This window comes from Mus caroli, chromosome 3, assembly GCF_900094665.2.
Source record: "Mus caroli chromosome 3, CAROLI_EIJ_v1.1, whole genome shotgun sequence".
NCBI classification, from domain to species: domain Eukaryota; kingdom Metazoa; phylum Chordata; class Mammalia; order Rodentia; family Muridae; genus Mus; species Mus caroli.
Genome location: NC_034572.1, coordinates 60,975,562 through 60,998,497, shown reverse-complemented (window position 1 = coordinate 60,998,497; position 22,936 = coordinate 60,975,562). Strand labels below are relative to the sequence as shown.

General features: G+C 42.5%; 2 protein-coding genes across 2 annotated transcripts in view; one reads left to right on the top strand and one right to left on the bottom strand.

Annotated features, from left to right (window-relative positions):
- Nucleotides 1–614: 614 nt before the first annotated feature.
- Nucleotides 615–22,936, bottom strand: part of Gfm1 (G elongation factor mitochondrial 1) — a 41,722-nt gene continuing 19,400 nt past the window's right edge. The window contains exons 11-18 of the mRNA XM_021158645.1: nucleotides 21,876–21,932; nucleotides 18,874–19,011; nucleotides 17,614–17,696; nucleotides 7,650–7,812; nucleotides 6,007–6,151; nucleotides 2,097–2,257; nucleotides 1,081–1,134; nucleotides 615–964 (exon numbers count right to left, since the gene is read on the bottom strand). Of these exons, the coding sequence (XP_021014304.1) occupies nucleotides 833–964; nucleotides 1,081–1,134; nucleotides 2,097–2,257; nucleotides 6,007–6,151; nucleotides 7,650–7,812; nucleotides 17,614–17,696; nucleotides 18,874–19,011; nucleotides 21,876–21,932 (933 nt within the window). The 3' untranslated portion in view covers nucleotides 615–832. The remainder of the gene's footprint in view (nucleotides 965–1,080; nucleotides 1,135–2,096; nucleotides 2,258–6,006; nucleotides 6,152–7,649; nucleotides 7,813–17,613; nucleotides 17,697–18,873; nucleotides 19,012–21,875; nucleotides 21,933–22,936) is intronic.
- Nucleotides 11,599–17,586, top strand: Lxn (latexin). Its single transcript, XM_021158646.2, has 6 exons — nucleotides 11,599–12,049; nucleotides 13,178–13,240; nucleotides 14,106–14,283; nucleotides 14,532–14,668; nucleotides 16,924–16,986; nucleotides 17,253–17,586. Exons 1-6 carry the CDS (start codon nucleotides 11,921–11,923, stop codon nucleotides 17,346–17,348), a joined length of 666 nt encoding a protein of 221 aa, XP_021014305.1. The 5' UTR covers nucleotides 11,599–11,920; the 3' UTR covers nucleotides 17,349–17,586.

Here is a 22,936-nt window from a genome sequence, read left to right as displayed (position 1 = left end):
TGAGACTGTTTCCTTACTGAGAATATACTCATAGTACCTAAAGCACACCACTCCCCAGGCTTGATGCTCTGGTATAGCCACAGACGTTCATAAGGACAGGGAGCTACTGAGTAATTGGAACCACAGTATCTCTTTGGAAACTTAATGCCTGCACATGATTAAAATAAAATTAAGGAGCTGGAGAGGAGTCTCTGTCAGTAAACCACTGGCAGGCAGGCATGAATGAGGACCTGAGTTCAAGCCCCCAGGACCCATGTGAAAACAGCTGGGCCTGACCCATGCCTGTAATCCCAGTCTGGAGAAAGAGAGGCAGGGGGATCCCTGGACGTTCTGCTCAGCAACACAAGCTTCAGGCGTAGTGAGAGACTTTACCTAAATAATTAAATTGGAGGACAACTACAAAAGACAACCTCTGGCATGTACATGTGCACGGTGTTGGGTGCTGTGTGCCCAGAATCCTACCTCTTGATGAGAGGACTGTGAGTTTTGAGGCCAACCTGGGATATATACACACAGCCCTTATGTCCAAAAAAAAAAAAAAAAAAGCAGTAAATTTATATATATATTAAGCTGAAAATTATTCTCTTCTTCCCTTATATAATATTAAATATACATCAGTAATAATATAATTTTATTTAAGGTCTTTTACTAAACAATAAAAATAGTCAATACAGTTTAAATAGACAGTTATCCTTGGCGTACATATAGAAGCTCCTGAACATGGGCCAGCAGGGGCTCCTAAATTTGTTTCTGCCGTCAGAATTCATTCAAGCAGACTCCATCATCCCCAGGTCTGGTAGTCAAATAGTCAGTATATTCAGAGTGAGGAGCGTCAGTTCTTGGCTTTCCCTTTTTTTCCGGGAAGCTGGCCTGTAGCTTCCAAATACTTATTGATGAGCTCTTCCTGTGTAGATGGCGAACACGGCTGGTACCTGCAGTACTCCATCGTGTACTCTCCCTTTCCCTGCAGGAGAGAGAGAGAGAGATGTGTGTGCTCATGCAGGTCAGGACGGAGGTAACGTGCACAGCAGCTTCTGAAGAGCACTGAAGTGAAGTTTAATGCGCTTTACAGCTGCTTACCTCTGTGCAAGACCTAAGCTCAGTGGAATAACCGAACATATTATTTAGGGGAACCTAAAAACAAACATAGAAAGTGTTTTAGCACAATTTATTGAAAAATGAGGAAGATACAGGGATATATCAATTTAATGCCTTACAATTAGCCTTCTATTGACAATTTTATGTTTAAAAGATGCAAAAGCTGATCCCAGACAGGAAAGCCTATTTGAAGATTGTTTTGACAGGTATAATTATACCAAATCTTTCTATTCAGACTGGCACACCACTGCTGGGCTTCCCTTCTTATCCCTATACTACGTCCAGTTCACACATTCACATGTGGTTTTTTCTGGGAAAATGTTAATGAGTTTCCACTGAATGTGTGTGTGTGTGTGTGTGAGAGAGAGAGAAAGAGAGAGAGAGAAAGAGAGAGAGACACGCGTTGGGCCCAGAACCTGGAGGCTCATGAAGGCTGAGAGCATGCCTGCCACTGAGCTGTGCCCAAGCCCTCCTGTGTGTACTTACACGATACACTGACAATGACAGCTTTCTAGAGGCTATCTATTTATAAAGTGACCGATACTTTCTCCTCTGTGAGATTTAAGATAAGACAGGTACAGATGAGGGAATTAAATCCTAGCCTTATTACACAATAAAACAGCTATACAAATAAGGTTAACAAATTCATCAAAATATATATAGCCAAGATATAAAGAATCCTATGTTTAGTTGTTGCACTTAAGAGTTGCTTTCACAGAAAATCACAAAACAGACACTACAAACTCAAAAGCAAATGTTTCAGTTTGCGCCACAATTTCCAAAACCTAACCTAATTGATTATCTTCTGTGGCTAATTAAAGTAAGACATATCTGTGACCCCAGTGTGAAATCCACAATTACCAAAACCAAGCCCAATTGATTACCTTCTGTGGCTAATTAAAGCAAGACCCCAGATGGGTAACGTCATGAGGCTGAGTTCCCGGCTAGCCTGAGCTGCAGTGTGAAGGAACCCTGTAAGTCTGTCAATATGTACTTACATCTGCATACAGTGTGAAGTAGTCCTCAATGCCGTCTTGCCCTGTAATCACTCCGTGCCGCCGGTTAATCCCTGCGAACACTGTTCCCTGGAATTCATTGGGGGCTATAACTTCCACAGACATAATAGGCTCAATAATGCATAGTGTGCCATTTGCCAACGCTAGGTTTAGAAAGAAAAAGCAAAGTTAAGTATATTAGTTATTAAAGTGAAATCCTCTCCAGCTCTACATGAGACAGATGGCACTTTCCCAAAGGTACAAAATGATAAGCTTAAAGTTCCCCTGGACTCATTTTTCTTTTTATAGTAATGGTAACATTTATCTATGTGAAAATGCCAAAGATAACATTTCATTCTGGTGTATTTCCATTAGCATGCTTTTGAAAAAATCCTTAAATCTCAATAAACTTCAGAGCACAGAAAACACCAATCATCAAGTCCAACGCTATGTAAACTATATGGCTGTGCTAACTGCTCTCCCTGGAATCGTCACGTGGGAGACCAACATAAACCCATTCTTTCTTACTGGTCCTCGGCACGCATGCACACACGCACGCGCCCCCACACACAGACACAGACACACACACAACAACAATTCAGCACAGGGCAAGAGGGGGTGCTTAGAAGAAGCAAGTCACTTCTGAGAAGTCTTTCTTTTTCTAGGCTGACCAGTTCCACAGCCGGACTGAGACTCGGGCTTTTAGTTTCCGTCTCTAACAAGTTGTTTGATTCTTGTGAAAACAGTCTGTCTAGATCTTAAGCTTCTTCACTAATAACTAAAAAAAAAAAAATCGGACTAGATGTTAACAACCACTTTAACATAAAACTCATTGTATGTTTTTCGGTCCCATTTAATACACAACTACTACACGTTTTAGTTACAAATACTGACTAATATTTACAGAAAAAGTAAAATAAAACTTCAAATATTTACACTTCAAATATTTACGAAAATTTCGTAGTGGGGTTAGAGCAGACTAGCCTCAGACTGGCTGCACTGTCCCCAAATAAAAGGTTTTAAACAAAGCATAGAAAAGACAACCCAGAAGCCAGTAAGCTTTAAAATGACCACAGTTTTTCCAGAGGCATCAGACTGTTCATAAGATATTAACTAGCAGCCATTCCTGTATATTCATACAGGCACTTCCAAAGACACCACAAACTCGAATTCAGTCACTGTTGGAGTAACCATGTAAGACCAACCCTCAGTACAGGAGGGGATTGGCACCAGGAAACTCAGAAATCCAGAGATGTTCAAGTTTTTATGCCATTTATGTAGTGTCTCAGTATTTGAATATAGCACTCTTAAAATTACTATAGATTCTAATACTTAACTCAAGGTAAGTCTATGTAACAGAAATACTGGTGAGTCTCTACTTTAATCCAATAGTAAAAACAGTAGTATCAGAGGCCACGTGCTAAGTGGCTGAATGAGGAGGGAGTCAAGGGCTAAGACTAGTCTAGATTTAACGTTAAGCTCCACTAAACTAGAATGTCAGTCTGAGTTATGGAACTAATTGCTCTGAACCTCAATTCTCTCAGCTCTAGGTCACACTGAAGATAAGCTCAGGCGCTGTGGTGGTTTGAATAGATATGGCTTCCAGGGACTCCTGGGTTTGAATGCGAGGCTCATAGGGAATGGCACTATTAGGAGGTGTGGCCTTGTGATCTTGTTAGAGGAAGTGTGTCACTGTGAGGGCAAGCTTTGAGGTCTCCTATGTTCAAGCTCCACCCAGTGTGGAATCCAGTCACCTTACTGGTACTGAACTCTCGGATCCTCCAGTACCATGTCTGCCTGCACACTGCCATGCTTCCTGCCATGAGATAATGGACTAAACCTCTGATTCTGTAAATGTTTCCTTGATAAGTGTTGCCATGGGCTCTATTCTCCCCACAGTGCTGAAACTGTCAGGACACTCATGCCCTCATCATGACACAGCACACACAAAGAGTCAATAGACTGTATGAGCAACAACTGAAGCACACATCTTGGGAAACAAGCGGCAAGGCACAACTCTAGGTCAAAGGCAAGATAACAGGAAGGACTGTATTCACTGTGCCTAAAGGGAGGGAGGGAGGGAGGTAGGGTATGCACACGCACACGTGCGCGAGCGCACACGCACGGTACATCTTAAAGTAATATTCCCAGGCAGTCTGGGGAAGTTCAAGTGATGGGCCTATTTGTACACAGTAAGGAGAAGAGAAAGTCTAAAACCTGGCATGGAATGGCAAGAGATCCCAGAGCTGCTGGGTTAGTGAGGTAAAGATATGGTTCTGGCTCTGTGTTTGGGAAAATAAGCAAGGTGTTCTCTCTGGAGGAGACAGCAACACTCACGGCGATAGAGCCGAACCAGACAAAGCACACTCAGCTGCCACTTCAGTGCTAAGTTATATCACTGACTGATCTCTGAGGCAAGTTTAAATTTTGGTTTAAACTGTAATACATAAAATCTAAACTATCTCCTAATTTTGATACTATGTCACATATTTTAGTATATTTTATTTTATATAATACTCAACACAATAATCTAAGTCACTCTAACACCAAGCTCAGTTAGCAGGCAACATCCTTATCCAGCGCCTTCAGATTGCATTCATAAACATATACATACATATATATACATATACCTATATATACATACATATACACATACACACACACACACACATATATATATATATATATACATACATACACACACACATCCTTTACTGTTTGGCAAGAACTTCCTGTACTTGATTTTATTTAATTACATTAATTATTATTAATTTGTATTGCTGGGCAGTGGTGGCACACACTTTTAATCCCAGCACTTGGGAGGCAGGTTTCTGAGTTTGAGGCTAACCTGGTCCATGAGTGAGTTCCAGGACAGCCAGGGCTACACAGAGAAACCCTGTCTTGAAAAAAACCTATCAATCAATCAATCAATAAAGGAGTTAACAATCTAGTGCAGAAAACAGCAGTCCTCTCGGCCACTGCCTAACAGTAACCAGAGATGTAAACTGAGACCAAAAAAAGTTCAAAGAGCTTACATTTCAATCAGAATCAGTAGAACTCTGATGTACTGAATGCTTATGAAATAATGATCAAGATGTTAATTCTCTCCCTGTCTATTTTAGCTCTTTGGTGGAAATATTTTTGAACTGTTAAGTGAATCAATTTTATTATGGAAAGACCCTTTTTTATATCACTAAGGAATTGACAAATGCAAGGTATGGATAAAGAGGCGAGGAGAATGAGGTTTCAGACTTCAGGGTAACTGTGAAGTTCTTTTGCTGGACAATGTTCCTGTCAAGTTGCTTTCCTGTCATTTGTTTCCCCTGAATTAAAAGCAAAGAATCAGATACGCCTGCCCACAACTGCCCTGAGTTCTGGTTCCCAGTTTTAATAACTGTATGATGTGTGAGCAAATGTACTGTTGACAGACTTAGCAGTTTAGCAGGAAGTCTCTATTATTGATAAAGTTTACTGAAGTCTCTCAAAACACATTTCCATTCTCATAATAATGCCTAACAGTTTAAAATGTGATATTTGAAGAGATTACTTACAAATGTATGAGGTGCTTGACATTTAAATAAATCGGTTAAAATAACATGACTAATTTATCTTTAAAATACTTCTTAAAGTTCTGAGCACTTGTCTTCTCTATTGAAACTAGAACTTTACATTATATACAAACTTAAAACATATTAAAAACAAATACCCAGATAATTTAGAACAGGGCAGGCTTTGATTTTTGCAAGAAAGAACACAGCCAGGTCCTCTCACTCTCAAACGCTCTATAAGCATTCATCCTTACCTTCCATACTCCCTCCAATTCCGAGGGAGGGGAAGACAAACACTACTGCTTTTGAGACCATGATGGCCTCCCAAGGAACACAGATACAGAGTTCACTAGCAAACTACATACCTTGTTTAAGAGCACCTTCTCCAGCTCGGATGAAAGAGATTTCATTCGAATCAACCATGTGATGTGCTCCATCTTGCAGAACAAACCGTAGCCCAGAAAGCTTGTGACCAGAAAGAGGGCCTTTTTCGCAGGCATCCAGAAACCCCTAACAAGGAGTGAATGCAACGGCATTGAGACTTCACTTGCAGATACTGCCCAAAATGCCAAAAGAGGCTATTGCTCAGAAGTGTCATGTTCTTAGGATACACGCTGTCTTTCACCTCTCATTTCTCAGTAAGTCTGGCATTCAGACGAGCACTTCTGTAGAGAAGTTCAAGATCTGAAAGTGTGAGCTGGCTGGAACATGAAGCTAAGGACACTCATCACTGTCATCCCAGAATGTCAACTTCAGGACTGACTTAATGCTCACGCTCCCACGCTCCCTTACAGTGACAGCAGGACCTTAATTTCAGAATGAGAAAATGGGAGGGAAGGCAGACTAAGGCCACTAACCTCACCAAATGTATGTGCGGGCACTGGCGGTGTCCCGAGTCCCTGTTACAGGTCTAGTACTGCTTTGCAATACTGGCAGATCACACCATAAAAACCACATCATAAAAACATCTTGTTGTTAGAATTAAAGGGAATTTCATTGTCCCAAATGCAATTCACCTTTTACAAGACAGCTTCATTGAGGAATAACTCATATACAAAAAAAATTGCATAGATTTAAAGAGTACAGCTAATAAGTTTGCAATTCATTTTCAGTCACTTAAATACATATAGAACTCCCCCAATTCAGTCACACAGCTACACACACAGTGGATTATATTTCTGACATTTCAAAATTATACATTATGTATGCTGAAAACTATGTAAATTCTGCTCTTGTGTGAATTTGAGTTGTCTGGTATTTACAAGTGTGTGAATGGCAAAATATTATCTTAAAATAAGAGTATACCAAATTAAATACATTACCAAAAAATGCTATTACCACTGAAAACAAAATTATAACCTGCTGTCCACAAAACAAGCAATTGCTTAGCATGTACAGCAGCCTTAAGCGAGCAACACAGAAAGCAGAGCGAGTGCCGGCCCTTGTGTGTGCACCGCTCTTTGCAGTTCCTCCCACACAGCCTTACCTGGCCTCCAAATATTTGAAGGCTACAGGCAACTAGTTCACTCCCAATTTACAAATTTAAAAAGGAAGCAGAGACAAATCTCTGATTTTGAGGCCATTCAGAGATACATAGAGACTCCTTGTCTCAAAGAAACAAACTAGCTCTGAACACTCATACTAAGGAGTATGTTCAGCAGCAGCAGAAATGCTGCAGGGGCCGTCCCCAGGTGCTGGGACTCCTAACGACTGCGCATGCCCCCAACAGCACACACACAGACTTCCATGACCCCCTAAAGACAGTATCCATAAATATAACAACTGACTGTAATCAGTGTGGTAGTGTCAGTTTAGGAAGAGAGATTATAGATGAGATTAACAGAGCGTGAACTGAGTTGGAGGGGTCTAAGATGAAAGCCGGACAGTCCCGTAAAGATGGTCAACTAAAAGGAACCACGGTAGACACAAACGTGACAGAACACAAGTATAATTTAATTCCAAGTAGCCTGCTTTCAAACAAGTGGCGCAGAGCCTTGTTCAACATTACCTTTTCAACAGCGGGGACAAACTGCTTTGGAACATTGGACCCAAATGTCTCATCGGAAAACTCCAACTTCGTGTAGTCCTCTGGGGGCAAGGGCTCTAGCACCCCTATAACTTTTCCAAACTGGCCAGCACCACCCGACTGCTTTTTATGTGTAAAATCAAACCTGCCAATGATTAGGAGAAAACAAAGAGCATCAGTAATTAGCAAAATGAAATAAACCCCCACTGATTTACACAAAAATCCACATTTCATTGGGTGGCTTTGTTTGTTTGTTTTTTGTTTTGTTTTGACTTTTTCCTTTGATTGTGATGGCCACACTATGACATTTTATTACAGAAGTTATTTAGAATAAATTCTTTTCTATTCTTACTCAGGGGTGAAAGTGAGACATACCACGTACCACCTAAGCAGGTTGTTTCTTTCTTCTAACAGAAAGCTCAGCCTAAGGTTTCTAATAACCGCCACTCCAAAGAGCTCAGCCAGTTCTGGAACCCCGCCCGTGCGTGTCACACTGTGTAGTAATCAGGGACTCTTTCTTGGAAATCAGAACTCTGATGGCCATAATTAATCATTTAGGCAATTTCTACTTGATTTTAATATTTGGCATTACTGACTCCGGTGATTTAAATTCTGAGCCAGATGTAATAATTAATGCCTGAAAATGATTAATGATGAAATGATATGATGAACATAAAAAGACTTTCAAAAAGAAATGACCACAAGTTAGTGTTTACTTCAAGCCACTGGACAGAGTATTTTACACAAGTAGTGCATATCAGAGACCCAAGCTCACAGGCGGCTATGTCTCAGGAAACACGAGGACACAGGCCTGCTGCTTCTTCCTTTAACCTGGAACTTTCCGAGGACAATCACTTTTTATTAACACTACCTGCAGGAGAATGGACATTAGTGGGTGTGCCTGTAAGTGACTTGGGAAAAGGCAATGTAAGTAATGGTAGGAGATGCACGCCTGGCAGGGGCAGACTCCCTAAACAGCCCAAGTGTAAATGTAAATGTGTCCAGCTGCTGTCCAGAAATCTCCCACTGGCCCAGAACTTCAGGATGGGATGGGCAACCCCAGAGAGTCAGAATGGAATTTTTCCAGGAGGGACAAACCAGCATCATCAGAAGCAAGAGAGGCAAGCAGAGGGTGGGAGAAGCACCATGATCCTGTCAGATCTGGTCAGATCAGGTTAGACGCACACAGGAGGGGTCCAAGTGCCGCACACAGGCTCCACCAGGTACCCAGCGTTCCTGAGGTTCTGAGCAGTCAGTCTCAGTCTAACAACATAGCATCCCTATAAAACAGCCTTGGCTGAAGAGATGGCTCAGCAGGGAAACCAGCTTGCTGCCAAGGCTGATGATGACTTGAGTTCAATCCCCAGGACATGGTAGAAACAGAACAAGGTCCCTCAAGTTGTCCTTTTCCTCCACACTCCTGCCTCAGCACACATATACCCCCGTACCACAATGTCGGTAATGCCAAATATTAAAATCAAATAGGAACTGCCTAAATGATTAATTATGGCCATCAGAGTTCTTATTTCCAAGAAAAAGTCCTTGGTTACTATACAGTGTGACATACAAAATAAAGTATGACAAATTTTAATGATAAAATAGTCTATATCTGTACTATATAAACTAACCATGTGGTTAAAACTAAGCACAGCTACTTAAACTTAACTGAAAATTCCACAACATAACAACTCGAATACAGGGCACTTGAAGCAGTGTCCACAAGGCTGGGCGGGGCAGGGCAGGGCACTCCAGCACCTCTAGCTCTTCAGGCAGCAGAGCCCTCTAGGATTAGCTCACAACCAATGTCATTTATGAATGAGAGGAAAGCAGGTGAGAGAACACGTCAGTGCCAGGCTGTGTTGAACACTTTGCGCAGACTAAACCCAGAAAGCAATTCTGTTTCTGGTCTTTATTTTATAGTTGTGAGACCTGAGAGAGGGAGAGAGGCTAAGTAACAGACAGTAGCGACTGCTACCTACCTCCACAGCCAGGCTTTGCATCAACAGCCGTACCCTTAACCACACATTTTCCTAGAATGCTAACAGGAAGTAGAAACTAACCAGACCCCTGACTGGCATGGCCGTCACTGCGTTGTCACTGGTGGGCACTGCACGAGGACAGACTGAAAGAGGAGAATGACAGGCAGGCAGGCAGGCATGCTGAAGGGCAAAGACTAGCCTGGAGTCACACTGCTGGCAACCAGTGAAAGACTTTGTCAAAATCTCATGTCATATTAAGAATTGTGGGTTTTTAAAAAAAATCTATAATTTGTAGATTTATTTTTACTTTTTTATTTTTTTATTTTTCTTTTTGAGACAGGGTCTCACTATTTTGCCCTGGGTCATCTGAAACTCTCAAGAGATCCCCCTGCCTCTGTCTTCTAAGTGCTTGTATTAAAAGCATGAGCCACCATGATTGGCCATTTTGATTTTATATTCATACTAAGTTATAAGCCACAGTATTTTTTTTATCTTGTTTAATGCTCATACTGTAATATAATACCAGTAGTATAAAGTCTATAATCCTGGGGACTCATAATAACTTATTACCTTGAAGACAATCTACATATTACTCAAGTCGGAGGATAATGGGCTGAATATCTACCACTGGTGAGGTTGTAGTAGGTAACTAAGGCCCAAGTGGAACTGAACAGACAACTCAGTGGTTGAAAACACTTTCTGCTCTTGCAGACTGGAATTTGGTTCCCTGCAACAACATGGTGGCTCATAGCCATCCCTAACTCCAGTTCCAAGGAATTAGACACCTTTTATTGACACCTCCTTGGGCAATAGGGACACACACACACACACACACACACACATCATGTAGGCAAAAACTCTAAGACATTTTAAAAGAAGGCACAAGGCTAGGAATGAAATTCTTGCAATTCAGTTTATTTAATGTCTAAATGAAAAAATAAGTTTCCCTTTTAAGTAATAATTATAATTTTAAGAAAGTTCAAGTGCCATCATGCCAGTCTATACTAATCATTAAATACAAAATCTTTGACTATTCATTAGACTTTAAAACACTGACTTTAGAAGCCCATACTCTCACACACACTCTCTCCTAAAGGGGTTGGCTTACAGCTAAAAAGACAAACATTTCCAATTTCAAGAGGAAAAATAAAGTTAGGCTTGTTATCCCCTAGCTGCTTCATTGCTGTTGGCTAACATAACTAGAAAGGATGGGGAATGAACGAACTGTGTTGGTTGGTATTTAATAATCCACTGGGCCCAAAGAAAGTTCTCAGTTATAGGAAAGCTTCATTAGACACGAGGAAAGCAACGGCACCTTCCCCTTCTCTGCAGAGTGTCGTTGCACACATAGACAGTCTACCCAGAAAGCCTCCAACCATCTACCTTTTATGAGAAATAGAGATGGGGCTGGAGAGTTAGCTCGGCAGCTGAGGCAGAGGACTTGAGTTTGGTTCCCAGCACCCATACTGTGTGGCACACAACTCCAGCTCCCGGGGAATCTGATGTGCCTGCACATACGTGTGCACATACACATAAAAAAATCATTAAAATAGGATTTCAAGAAAGATGGAAGTGGTGGTTCACGCTCATTAAGCTTTATATTTCTAAGATCACTAAGGTCTTAGAATGGGGAAGTATTTCCTCTGATCCTGATCAGTCTCCCAACGTTTTAAAATGGCTTTTCTGCTTCCCCACTCTGATCTGCCTCTAAAGGAACCTGGCTGAGCAAGCCCGTTCCTGGAGTCTCACAAAGGGAAGGGTCAAGGGCTGAATCACACTTGGAGCACTTTGCCCCTTGCCCCGTGACGGCCCGTTTGAAAAAAGGAGAGGTGTACTCTAATCTGTACGTGAAACAGCCAGAGATTCCTCATCCGGCAGCTGAAGCCCTCAGGAGGACCCATCGAGGCAAGGCCAGAAAGCCCTTCCCTTCCTCCAGAGTTCTCCCTCCCGCTCCACACCTGCCCAGACCCGCGGGAGCCGGAGGGAATGCCCGGGCTTTTCTCCGGGAGGTGCCCGCCTACCCCAGGGCGGGGCCGAGGCTCCCAGCAGAGCCACTGCCGGAACGGTTTCCTGAGTGAAGGAGGAAGAGGGAAGGAAGGCGCTGAGGAGCAGCAAGCGCACACGCCCAGCCCAGCTGCGGACTGACTTCACCACCTCACCGACACCCACTCGGACACCCACTCGGCTGGCCAGCACTCCACACTGACGACGGGACCCTGGCTGCACCCGCCGTGATCTCTTTGAACTAGGATAGCCCGCGCTGTCTCCCCCAAAATGGAAATCCCACCCACCCACTATGCTGCGTCCAGGGCCGCCTCGGTGGCGGAGAACTGCATTAACTACCAGCAGGGGACTCCCCACAAGCTGTTCCTGGTGCAGACCGTCCAGCAGGCCAGCAAGGAGGTGAGTCTGCGAGGTGGGGAAGCCCTGCGATCGGCTCCCCCTACTGCCCCCACCCCGATCCCGGCCGCGGGACCCTGCTCCGCCTCTGAATAGCATTGCTATGAGCTCCCCTATATGGGTCTCATCCCAGAACTGTTTGCTTTCACGGTAAGGCAGAGAACCTATGCAGACAGATTTTGTGCATCTTAGTTTAAGGAATTGGGATGAGGTCTAGGGAAGACGCATTCTAAACAATCTGGAAGCTGTTACTGTTTCTCCATCTGCCCGGAGCCTTGGCCAACAAAAGCTCATGGCCTCCAAACGACTCCATAAACTTTTAAGAGTAACTCTTAAGCCCTTTGCCCAAAACGAAGGGAAAACGCGAGAAATCTCAAGACAAAAGCAGTGTGGGCTGCTCGGGCTCCAGCCGCCCACATCCTGCCTGACATGCAGCCTTTCCCTCTGCTGAAGCAGGGCTAGGCTAAAGGGCCTCGAAGACCTACCGAGTGTCCCTGATTTTTTTTTTTTTTTCCCTTACAGCTCAAGTTTTTTTGGCTGACAAAGAAATAATTTTTATTTTCGAAACTGTACCAGTAAGTTAGTTATACACTTCAATTGGCTTTCATTTAAAAGGGGGATATCTAAATTATCTATTCATAAGGGTTTTTTTTGAAGTGTTGTTTGACAGGACAGAGTATCAACAGCACTTACACACACTGTCTCTGAGCACTTGGCAGACATCCACCACACGTCATTTACTCACTGAACACTCTGGTACCCCCGGCTTTAAGATGAACCCTTCCAAAGATGTGCCTACTGCCACTGCACCTGTGTACTCTATATGTTTCCACACGCTTCCTAGACCTACCTAAATAAACTTGCTAGGTACTGCCAAGTTCATGCTAGATACCCGATGACGGGCCTTCCTGAGCAGTCAGGCTTGGGAAGGGATGATGAAGGATTACGGTAAGATGTACATTCCTGAGGAACGTCAGAACAAGACCCTTGGGATGTTTTAAAAGACGCAACGCTTTAGTGTATTTCTTCCCACCAGCCACCCTCCCAGCCACGTAATAAGAATGTCCTAACTAAAAAGAGATGATATATTACAATATTCTTTTTTCCACTATATTGTTTTCTTAATTTTAGGATATCCCAGGAAGAGGGCACAAGTACCATCTTAAGTTTTCTGTGGAAGAAATTATCCAAAAAGTAAGTGAGCTGTCTTTTCTAGAATGTGTGTGGGTTCTCAGTGTTGCAGCTCATTCTCGCTGAGGGTTTACCCTGGGCCTCCACTGTGGCTGCTGAGAGATTCTGAGTATGGGCAGCCGTGACTCTGCAGGCAGAGCCTCACAAGCCAGTGTGGACTGCCTGGGCGCTTTCTTTCTGTTCAATTGTTTAGAAAAGTCTGTATTTCAGTTCAAATAAATTACCCTTAAGTAGATTCCGAGCAGTCTGGATTCACGCCTTGTAGGACTGAAAGAGGTAATTTACTCTCCAGTCATGTCTGCTTTCTCATGCCTGCCTTTTATTTTGGTTTTTAATTGGGTATTCAAATTAAGTACATTTAGAAATTCAGGAACAATAGAACCGCCAACAGTGATTCCACTAATCTTGCAGTAGTGGGACAGGAAAGTTTGAAAATTTTGAATGCATGTCAAATTATTAATGAAATAAATGTAAAAGAAGGGAACTGTAGCTGGCGCCACAGCCATCTTGAAGCGGTGGGAAGTTTTCCTCTCCCCGAGGAGGTAACATGAGGAAATCCCCTGAAAGGCACTGAGCTGCTAGACACCCATCTCCATAGCAGGCTGCAACCCTTACTTTATATTAGGAGAGACTGCTCGGGCCACATTTGGGAGAAACAGTGGCTTCACAAGCAGAGGGAGAGGGTATGGAACAAGCTTTGGTAGCCCTCCTTTGGTAGGCAGTCAGACTAAAAGCTGACATTGCAAACCACCACCCCACTAACAGGGCTAACATCCCTAAGATTCTGCAACCTAGAAACTTACAGCAATGAAAGGCCATCGGTAAGACTGATCTTTTGTGTTACTTTTGTAAAAAATGCTCTGAACAGCAAGTTACAGTGAACTGCACAGCTGAAGTTCTTTACCCTCAAATGGGACAAGGCTCTGCACCAGAAGTCAACTTCACATTTGAAGGAGAAATCGGCAAGAACCCAGATGAGGAAGATAACACATTTTATCAAAGACTCATGTCTATGAAGAAACCACTGGAAGCGCAGGACATCCCAGGTACATACATAAAGCATGGGGAATCACGTTCTGCCAACTTGAGTTGCACCTCTGCTATCCATCCGCAAAACTGTTTGATGTTACCTAGGTTGGAAATGACTTGACTTTTGCAAAAATACTTCTAATCTAAGCCAGCAATAAAAAGAGGCTCTTGGAATTTTATACATTCATGGCTTAATTTAGTGTTTACCCATATTAGATAGCATAACTATGACTTAATTTTTAATCTAAAATGTTTCCTCTACCAGACAATTTTGGAAATGTGTCTCCACAAATGAAGCCAGTCCAGCACTTAGCCTGGGTCGCCTGTGGTTACGTAATGTGGCAGAATTCGACTGAAGACACATGGTATAAAATGTTAAAAATTCAAACGGTCAAGCAAGTGGTACGTAGTCTCTACACAGTGTGCTATTAACAGTAATGCTGACAAGGCACTCGAGTTCGTACTTGGATGGTGTTCCTACTGCCGTCTTGTATTGAAACCAGTGAGGCTGGCAGTCTGAAGGCACTGCTAGTCAGTCAGCTTAGAGGAAGCACGGAGAGCAACAGCACTGGTCCTGAAGGTCATGTGGCTTGTTAGGGAGAACACAGACGAGGGCTCGTAATACCTGCCTTCCCAACAGCTGCCTCTGGTTAGTGTGCTTTCTGGGATCACCCGGAACGGGAAGTGAGTGTGAGCAAGGCTGAGGGTTTTCTAGGAAGCACTTTCTAATAATGAGTGGTTCTAGACTGCATTTTCACAGGCTTATGGTTTGTCTTTCATGCCAAGAAATTCAGATGTAGTTATCTGTGATGCTTTGTTCAGATCCGTTCCAGAGCAAAAGGGATGTAGCTTTGTTAGTGTGTATACCACAAACACTCAGCTACACTGTACACTTTCACTGACGCATCCTGTCCTTAATTTGGTTTCCACAGGTCCTGAGGGCCACTTTTTATAGCACTCACAAGTAAAGCCGCACTTCCAAAACTATCAAGTTGTGAGTCCAAATCTGACAGCTTTTTAATGGTTTTTTAAATATATATGTAATATATATATGTAAATATATATAAGATATATATTTTTTTCCTTCAGTTTTAAAGAGTAGCTCCTTTAGCAACCTCACTAGTGTATCTGAACGCTGCTGTCAAGTACTGCAGAGCCAACTGCAGTTTTCTTTACTGAATGATAGTTCCATGGCTACCCAGAGACAAGACTGGCATCCCCCAGAGAGAACTGTGGCACTGTGGTCTCTGTCTGTAAACTTGGAGCAGTTTCAGTGGTTCCTTGGCTCATTCGGGATTCTGTTCTCTAATCCCTTTAGTCACAGTTTCTGACCTCACATTTTGTTAGGAGCCGTATGATTTCTTAAGCCTGACACCATGGTCATGGAGAAATGCAGTTTCCTGGGGCAGAAATGCATAGGAACATGTTCTTTAATCTGCACCTTTTTGAGGTTAAAGGGGAAATCCAACTAGTATCTAATGGAAAACAAGAATGAGTACTGGGAAGCAAAAAGATTGTGTCTGTCAATTCTGAGAGAAAAGGGCTTCCTGCTGCCTTCTTTCAGCTTTCAGGCAATCAACAGCACAGCATCACTGTCTTCAGGGCTTGTCAGCACTTACTAGACACAGCCGGTGACAGCTCTCAGAGACAGAGGCCAAAGCTTACGAAATAGAGTCTGCTTTTCAGGTGCATTCACAGATACCAACCAACCTTGGCGACAACATTCCTTTAAAGGCCCTGAACTACCAACCCAGGCCAGGTACAGGCCATACAACCATAGTCAAGAATCCACAAGCTACATCCACCAACATACAAGCTAACGGTTTTATGCTCACAAAAATAAACCTATCCATTTTCTCTGTATTTGAGCGGTATTCCTGAGAGTCCCGGCAGGAGGCTTAAGTACTGCTTAGTTCATGCACGTCATACGTCTGTACCTATTAAAATCCAACATGGAGGATGCCATACATGTCAACAATGACATTAGGGAACTCTTTGCTTACACACTCATAGGAAAACTTACTTCAGTAGGGAGTAGCAGCTGTGGCCTGCATTTATAACAAACACTGTGAGCTGGAGGAGCCCCAGGAGTGTGTGCTGCCCACTGGAGTCTCAGCACAGCAAGAAGCCTTCAGAAGCCGCAACCTCATGGGGCACAGCACACTTCTGATGATGTCTATAGCTACATAGATGCAGTGGTTCTATGTAGCTCACTGCATAAATGCCTTTTATTCTTGAGTAACAATCAGTACGGAACAAAGCTTTAATTGTAAAATCAGATAGCTTAGTCATTACATTTTATTATTGTCAGTTTTCTAAAGAATGTTATATAATTGGTTTCTTTTAATATGAGTTCCCATTGCCATTACTGACAGTAGGGTTCATAAATAAAAAGCTACATACAGTAATGCTTTTAAATAGCTGCCACAAATTGGAGGGTGAAAAATCAGAGAAGCAATTTTTTTAGAGTAACAAATGCCAAGTAATGATTTTTTTAAAATGGCTTGAAAGAATATTTAAAAGAATTGTTATTATTCTAAGAAACTAGTTTTCTGTCAGGCTAAATTGAAGTGAATAAATCAACATTAATGCAAAAAAAAATTAAGATGTCATTTTTGCCATGATGTTGTCTAAACATTTTGTTGTTGTTGTTGTAGCAAAGAAACGATGACTTCATTGAGCTAGATTACACCATCCTACTCCACGACATTGCATCACAGGTAACATATACAACTCTTCTTTATTTGATGCCAGTCTGAAAATCAAGAATTGCTTTGTAGCCACACAGTCCCTTTACTCCTTTTGAAACTAAGTAAAAGTTACTGACAGTTAAGACAGGCACCAAGTCGAAGTGTATCATCCTTGTAGCAACTGGATTTGCCTGGTGCTATTTCTGCTGAAGACATTTTAAATAGTAGCATCAAGACAATAGAAACCCAATAATGTTTCCTAGTCTCACAATGACATTAGCTTTCTTTACTTGCAGGAGATTATTCCCTGGCAAATGCAAGTCCTGTGGCATCCACAGTACGGCACAAAAGTAAAACACAACAGCCGCCTCCCAAAGGAAGGGCAGGCGTAGTGAACAAGACGCTAACCCAGAGACAACCGTCAGCATGCTCGCTAACCATGTGTGCAACCGGCCTCACTGGCATCTAGCCAAACGGGCCAAAGGAATACCAGTGTCACTCTTTATGTCTTGGCTACAGTACCGAGCTGCATAGATTCCATACATAATACAGAATAGTACTACCTAAAAATGTCTTTCCAACAGTAATGGTACTATGTCTATCCCCTAATAAAACTTCACTTCAGCCTCACGGAGTCTAATTGCATTGTATACTTACGGCACTGGGGCAACAATGGTCTCTCTAAAGGCTACTTTGGGCTTTCCTGTGATACAAGGGCAGCCATATTCTCTCTCCATTCTCTAAAATGAAAGAAAAAAAAATACCATAGTAACATTCAATAAAGTATAGTAAATAACTGCACAGCACATTTTTAATTACTTTAGTAACTGGTAAGAATCAGATGTGATATTCTAATAACACAAACAATCTTTACATACCTTATATAAGTGAATTCTAATTTTGACTCATTAATTTATACTTAGTACCAACTGCTCTATCTGCTAAAATTGACAAAGTTTCCTATTTGTACACAATCTCAGTGAAATAACATAAAATCTGTTGTCAGGGCTTGTAACGCACGATGGCAATCTTGTATCGTTTGTGTACAGTTGACCACAGAGTTACATTTGATCTTGGGAGACTTTTTTTTAATCTGTATTGAGCTGGCCTCCATGTTTTAAATTGAATTAATACATTATTCTCTGAGACAGGGCTTCTCTGTGTAACTCTGTTTGGAACTCATTATTGGACTCCAGTCTGACCTTGAACTCAGAAAACCCATCCAGCCTCTCCCTCCTGAGTTCCAGGACTAACGGCTACCTTGTCCGGTCCTTACTTTTCAAGTGCTCATTTTTTGTCTGCATGCGTGTACTATGTTGTCATGTACATGTGGGCAAGAAGAGGGCACTGATCCCCTGGCACTGGAGTTGTGAGCCGTGCAACCTGAGTGCTAGCAACTGAATTTAAGTCCCTGGAGAGAGCGGAAGGTGAATTTAGCCACTGAGCCATCTCTCCAGTCCTCATGGAAGAAATGTCCTGGGGGGATAGGAATAAAAACATGCCATCTCCTTAAGGCTTGCTTCACTTGATCCAATTATGGACTGGGAATGGTTGAAGATCTTGCTACAAACCCCAGACTTTGGTTCCTAGAATCTACAATGTTTAACAAAGACGTAGATAAATAAAACAAAACTACTTTACAGCACAGCAGGGAGGCAGTGCAGGATGCCATGCTTGTATCTAAACCACAGTAGAGCCCGCAGAGGCTCTATCAGTTTACAGTTGTGGAGAACTATGACTTTCTGTCTTCTTTTAATTAGCTATGTAGCTGAGGATGACGTAGTCCTATTAATCCTCCTGCCTCACCTCCCAGAGTGGGTTTGCAGATGTAAGCCACCTTGCCAGGTCCTACTACTGACTTTAAACAAAGCACACAGTAACAAATGTAACTGCATGGAGCTCTCTTATGATCCATACCTGAGCATAGATTTCCAGGTGCAGCTCTCCCATCCCCGACACAATGGTCTCCTTGCTCTCAGGGTCAAAGTGGACTTTAAATGTGGGGTCTTCCCGCGTAAACCTGCCAATACCTTTGGAAAATTTCTCCAGATCATTCTTTAAAAGAGGAAGAAAAAAGTAGTACACGATTGATTAAGCATGAGAAACCACTGTATTTTGAATAAAACCATATACACTGGCAAGTAAGGAATAAAGAGGATCTGTATCTAGTTGTACTTACACCTTTATTGGAAAAATGCAACCCTGGTCACCACGGTCAGGAGACCAGGGCCAGCAGCTGAACAGGGCTTTCTCTCCATATGAAGACAGAAAGCAAGGGTGCAGGATTTACCCCTGTCACTTCCTACCAGAATCACCAAACTGTCCATTTGTGGATGTGGAGACTGCCGTTGTGGAAGGAAGAACCTGGCATTTTAGAAATCCTATAAATAATACAGTCAGCATGCTTACTAAGAGCCTTCTGCAGACTCAAGAGGATGAACCACTCTGATAAGACCAACAGCAAGAGAAGCATCACATCAAGATGTTTCTGCTTTGAAACAATCTCCTTGGTTGTTGTCTGATACACCTTTGAGCTCTGATGCAATCTCACAGAGTAACCAGCAGGATGATAAGTCCACTTCTCCTAACACTTAAGATAGGGACCATTCTGTGAACTGTCACAGTAGGCTCAATGTAATACAGAGCCTTGAGAGATGGAAGAAAGCCAGAGGGGGAGGAAAGCCATGGCAATGAGGGAAGAAAAGCAGGGGAGAAGGAAAAGCCCTAACCCATTGCTGCCCTCATTAAACACCGTGAGGAGGGGAGGGAGGACTGGAGAGATGGCTCAGCACTTAAGAGAATGTTCTGCTCTTCCAGAGGCCCAGGGTTCAGTTCCCAGCACCTATATCAGCTGGCTCACAACCACCTATAACTGCAGCTCCAGGAGGTCAGACGCCATTGATCTCCCTAGGGACCTGCACAGCATGAAATATAAATACGATATGGGGCAAAAGCTAAAAAAAAAAAAAAAAAAAAAAAAGGTGGGTGGGCAGCACCTGGAAGCTAGGAATGAACAGCCCTGGGGTGAAAAGGAAATGGCGATAACCCCAGTCATAGCTGTAGGAGCCCAGTTATCTCCCCCAAGCATGAGTTAAGCGATGAGGAGATCTTTCTCTTAGAACTCCAGATACGAATACAGCCCTGAGCTGGGGAGATGGCTCAGTGGGTAAAGCATTTGCATCACGAGTCTCAGGAGTTGAGTCCGAATTCCCAGAACCCTCATCGCATTGGCTACAGTGGCACACGTCTGTAATCTCAGTACTTCTATGGCCAGATGAGTGGCAGGGTCAGAAGACTGGCTGGAAGGGAGCAGGGAAGCAAGCCTGGCACACAGAGGTGAGAACAAAGGAGACCCTATCTCAACGGTGGTGGAAGGTGCTAGGCGACAGATGAGGCTGTTCTCAGACAGTCAGGAACACACTTACACTCACACTGAAAGTGGTAGACACACCGCACTCACACAAATACAGCCCTGCTTGGTTAGACTGTAGCAAACCATCAGTCTCTGACCTATAGAACTATAAAAGAAACACTTTTTTGTTTCTTTAAGGTACTAAGTTCTTGGTAATTTCTTACGGTAGCAAAAGAAAATGAACACGTCCTGTATGATTAATATTAGCAGTCACATTAATCACCTGCTTGCACATGTAATGACTAATGTACATGTTATCTCAGATTAAACTGTCGTGCACATATGCAGACTGAAGTTAAGGCGTGAGCTCAAGGCCACACAGGTTACACAGAGGACAGTCAGTCCCGCGGCTAGTGCACAAGGGGCACTCTCGGCTTTTCCCTGCATCACTGTACTCAGGAGCACCATCCTGGCCTGCACTCAGTAGAAGCACCATCCCCGCCTACCCCAAAGCTCAAGTCCTTATGGTGACAGAGACTTCATTGATTGAGTGAAATTAAGATACTTATGAGAAGACATTCTTAAATGTTTGCATGTATAAGAAGGTAAGGACACCTCCCCACACCCTCCAAATCTCCCTGGTTCATCTTGATTTCTTTTTGTTATTACAAGTTATTAACTATTACACATCTCCATAAACTCTGTGAGAATGAAAGGTATAAAGATGCCTGTCATTTCTAACCTTGCTAACAAGCCTTAGTGAAGAGCCTGAAACAAACAAAGGTGTCTTTCAGGGGTACGATGGAAGGCATCCCCACAGGTCTCGGAAAAGACGGGCTGCTTTCCTGCCTTTAGCTCCCTTGGCTTTCCTTTCTGTATTGGAAAATGATCTGGAAAAATCCCAAGGTTCACCAAAGCAAAGTGGTAACTGTTAAAAATGTGTGTTACAGGATACTTTATCCAAATATGTTTTAGAATTCACTAATGAGTTAACTTCAACAAGGCACCTTAGGAACTAAATAACTGTGGCTCAGGGTTGAACTAATTCCAACAGAGAGCAATATGAATGCAAGGCATTCCAGCAATTTTGACTCTGGAATAGCAAATGACATCACACCTAATTATCAAGTTAAAAAAAGAGTCTTCTTATTGACCTGTGATACTTTGTACCAAATCTAGAATTTGTACCACAAATCTAGAAATGCATTATAATCCACAAGCTTACAGGGGTACCAACACTGTAAGGTACCAACAGTGAAGTTTTACTGGGAACTCAGACAAACACCTTTTTCTCCCCTTTTTAATAATTTAAGGCTCCAAGAAGGCAGACTTACCATTTATAACTTTATGATAAAGTTATAAAGTACCCCTGACTGTTAAATGCCACCTATTCCGTGAACTATACTGAAGACTTACAGAACTGACTACTAAATTAGGAGAGCGGTCTCAGCACCGACAGAAGCAGCGGAACCAGCTAAGGCCGCTTCCCATAGGAGCCATGCGCACCATGGAGACTGAAGAGAGGGAGCTCAGCTTGGAGAAACTTGTTGAAGCTTCAAACTCCTACCTTGTTAGAAGGCCTCATTGCTATTGAAATGACAGGCTCAGGAACATGAATCGATTCCTAGAAAATATTTAAAAAAAAAAAATTCAAAGGCCTGACAGCCACGAGTGAGTCAGCGACAGAATAATGTAGCACATTAACAAGACAGCCAACCTCTCAGGCTGGACCACATGGGTCTTAATCTGCTTTGTATTAAATAAAATATGAATGTAACATTAATACGCATGGGTGTGTACTTACATGAAATCGCCCCTCCCCAAATAAAATACTTTATCTAATTTATCTACCTAACTATTTAACAATCACTACAATGAAGTTAATTAAATGTGGGCATATGAAATTCTTTTCTTTTCGTGGGCACATATACTTATTGCTTGTTCTACATTTCCTGTTGCAATCTTCTAATATGTGTTTTATTTAAAGATTTATTTATTTTATTTATATGAGTACACTGTAGCTGTCTTCAGACACACCAGAGGAGGGCATTGGATTTCATTACTGATGGTTGAGAGCCACCATGTGGTTGCTGGGAATTGAACTCAGGACCTCTGGAAGAGCAGTCAGTGCTTTTAACCACTGAGCCATCTCTCCAGTCCCAGGTGTTTTATTTATAATAAAAGAAACAGAAGAGGCAGTGGAGTCTTTATATACACATCTTATTTTATCGACTGACAGTTCTAAGAAGCAGAAAGTATCCTCAGATTATAAGTCAAGTAACTAAAATTACTAAAAAGAACATGGTGTCACCTGGCCAAGGACCAGGCAGGAGCATTGGGCAGAAGTGAGACTAACCAAGACCAATTCCCTTCACTGTCTAAGTGAGCAGCTCCCACAATAACCGTCCACTTCATAACGCAATGGCAAGTTTTACTTATGGGTAATAGTGTTCTGCCTGCAAGTGCTTATGTGCACCAAGTGTGTGCAGTAGCCTATGAGCACAGCAGAATGTACTGGATCCCCTGACACTGGAGTTAGGTAGCTGTGTGCTACCATATAGCTGCTGAGAACCCAACCTGCTTCCTCTGCAAGAGTAGCAAGAGCTCTTTTTTTTTTTTTTTTTTTTT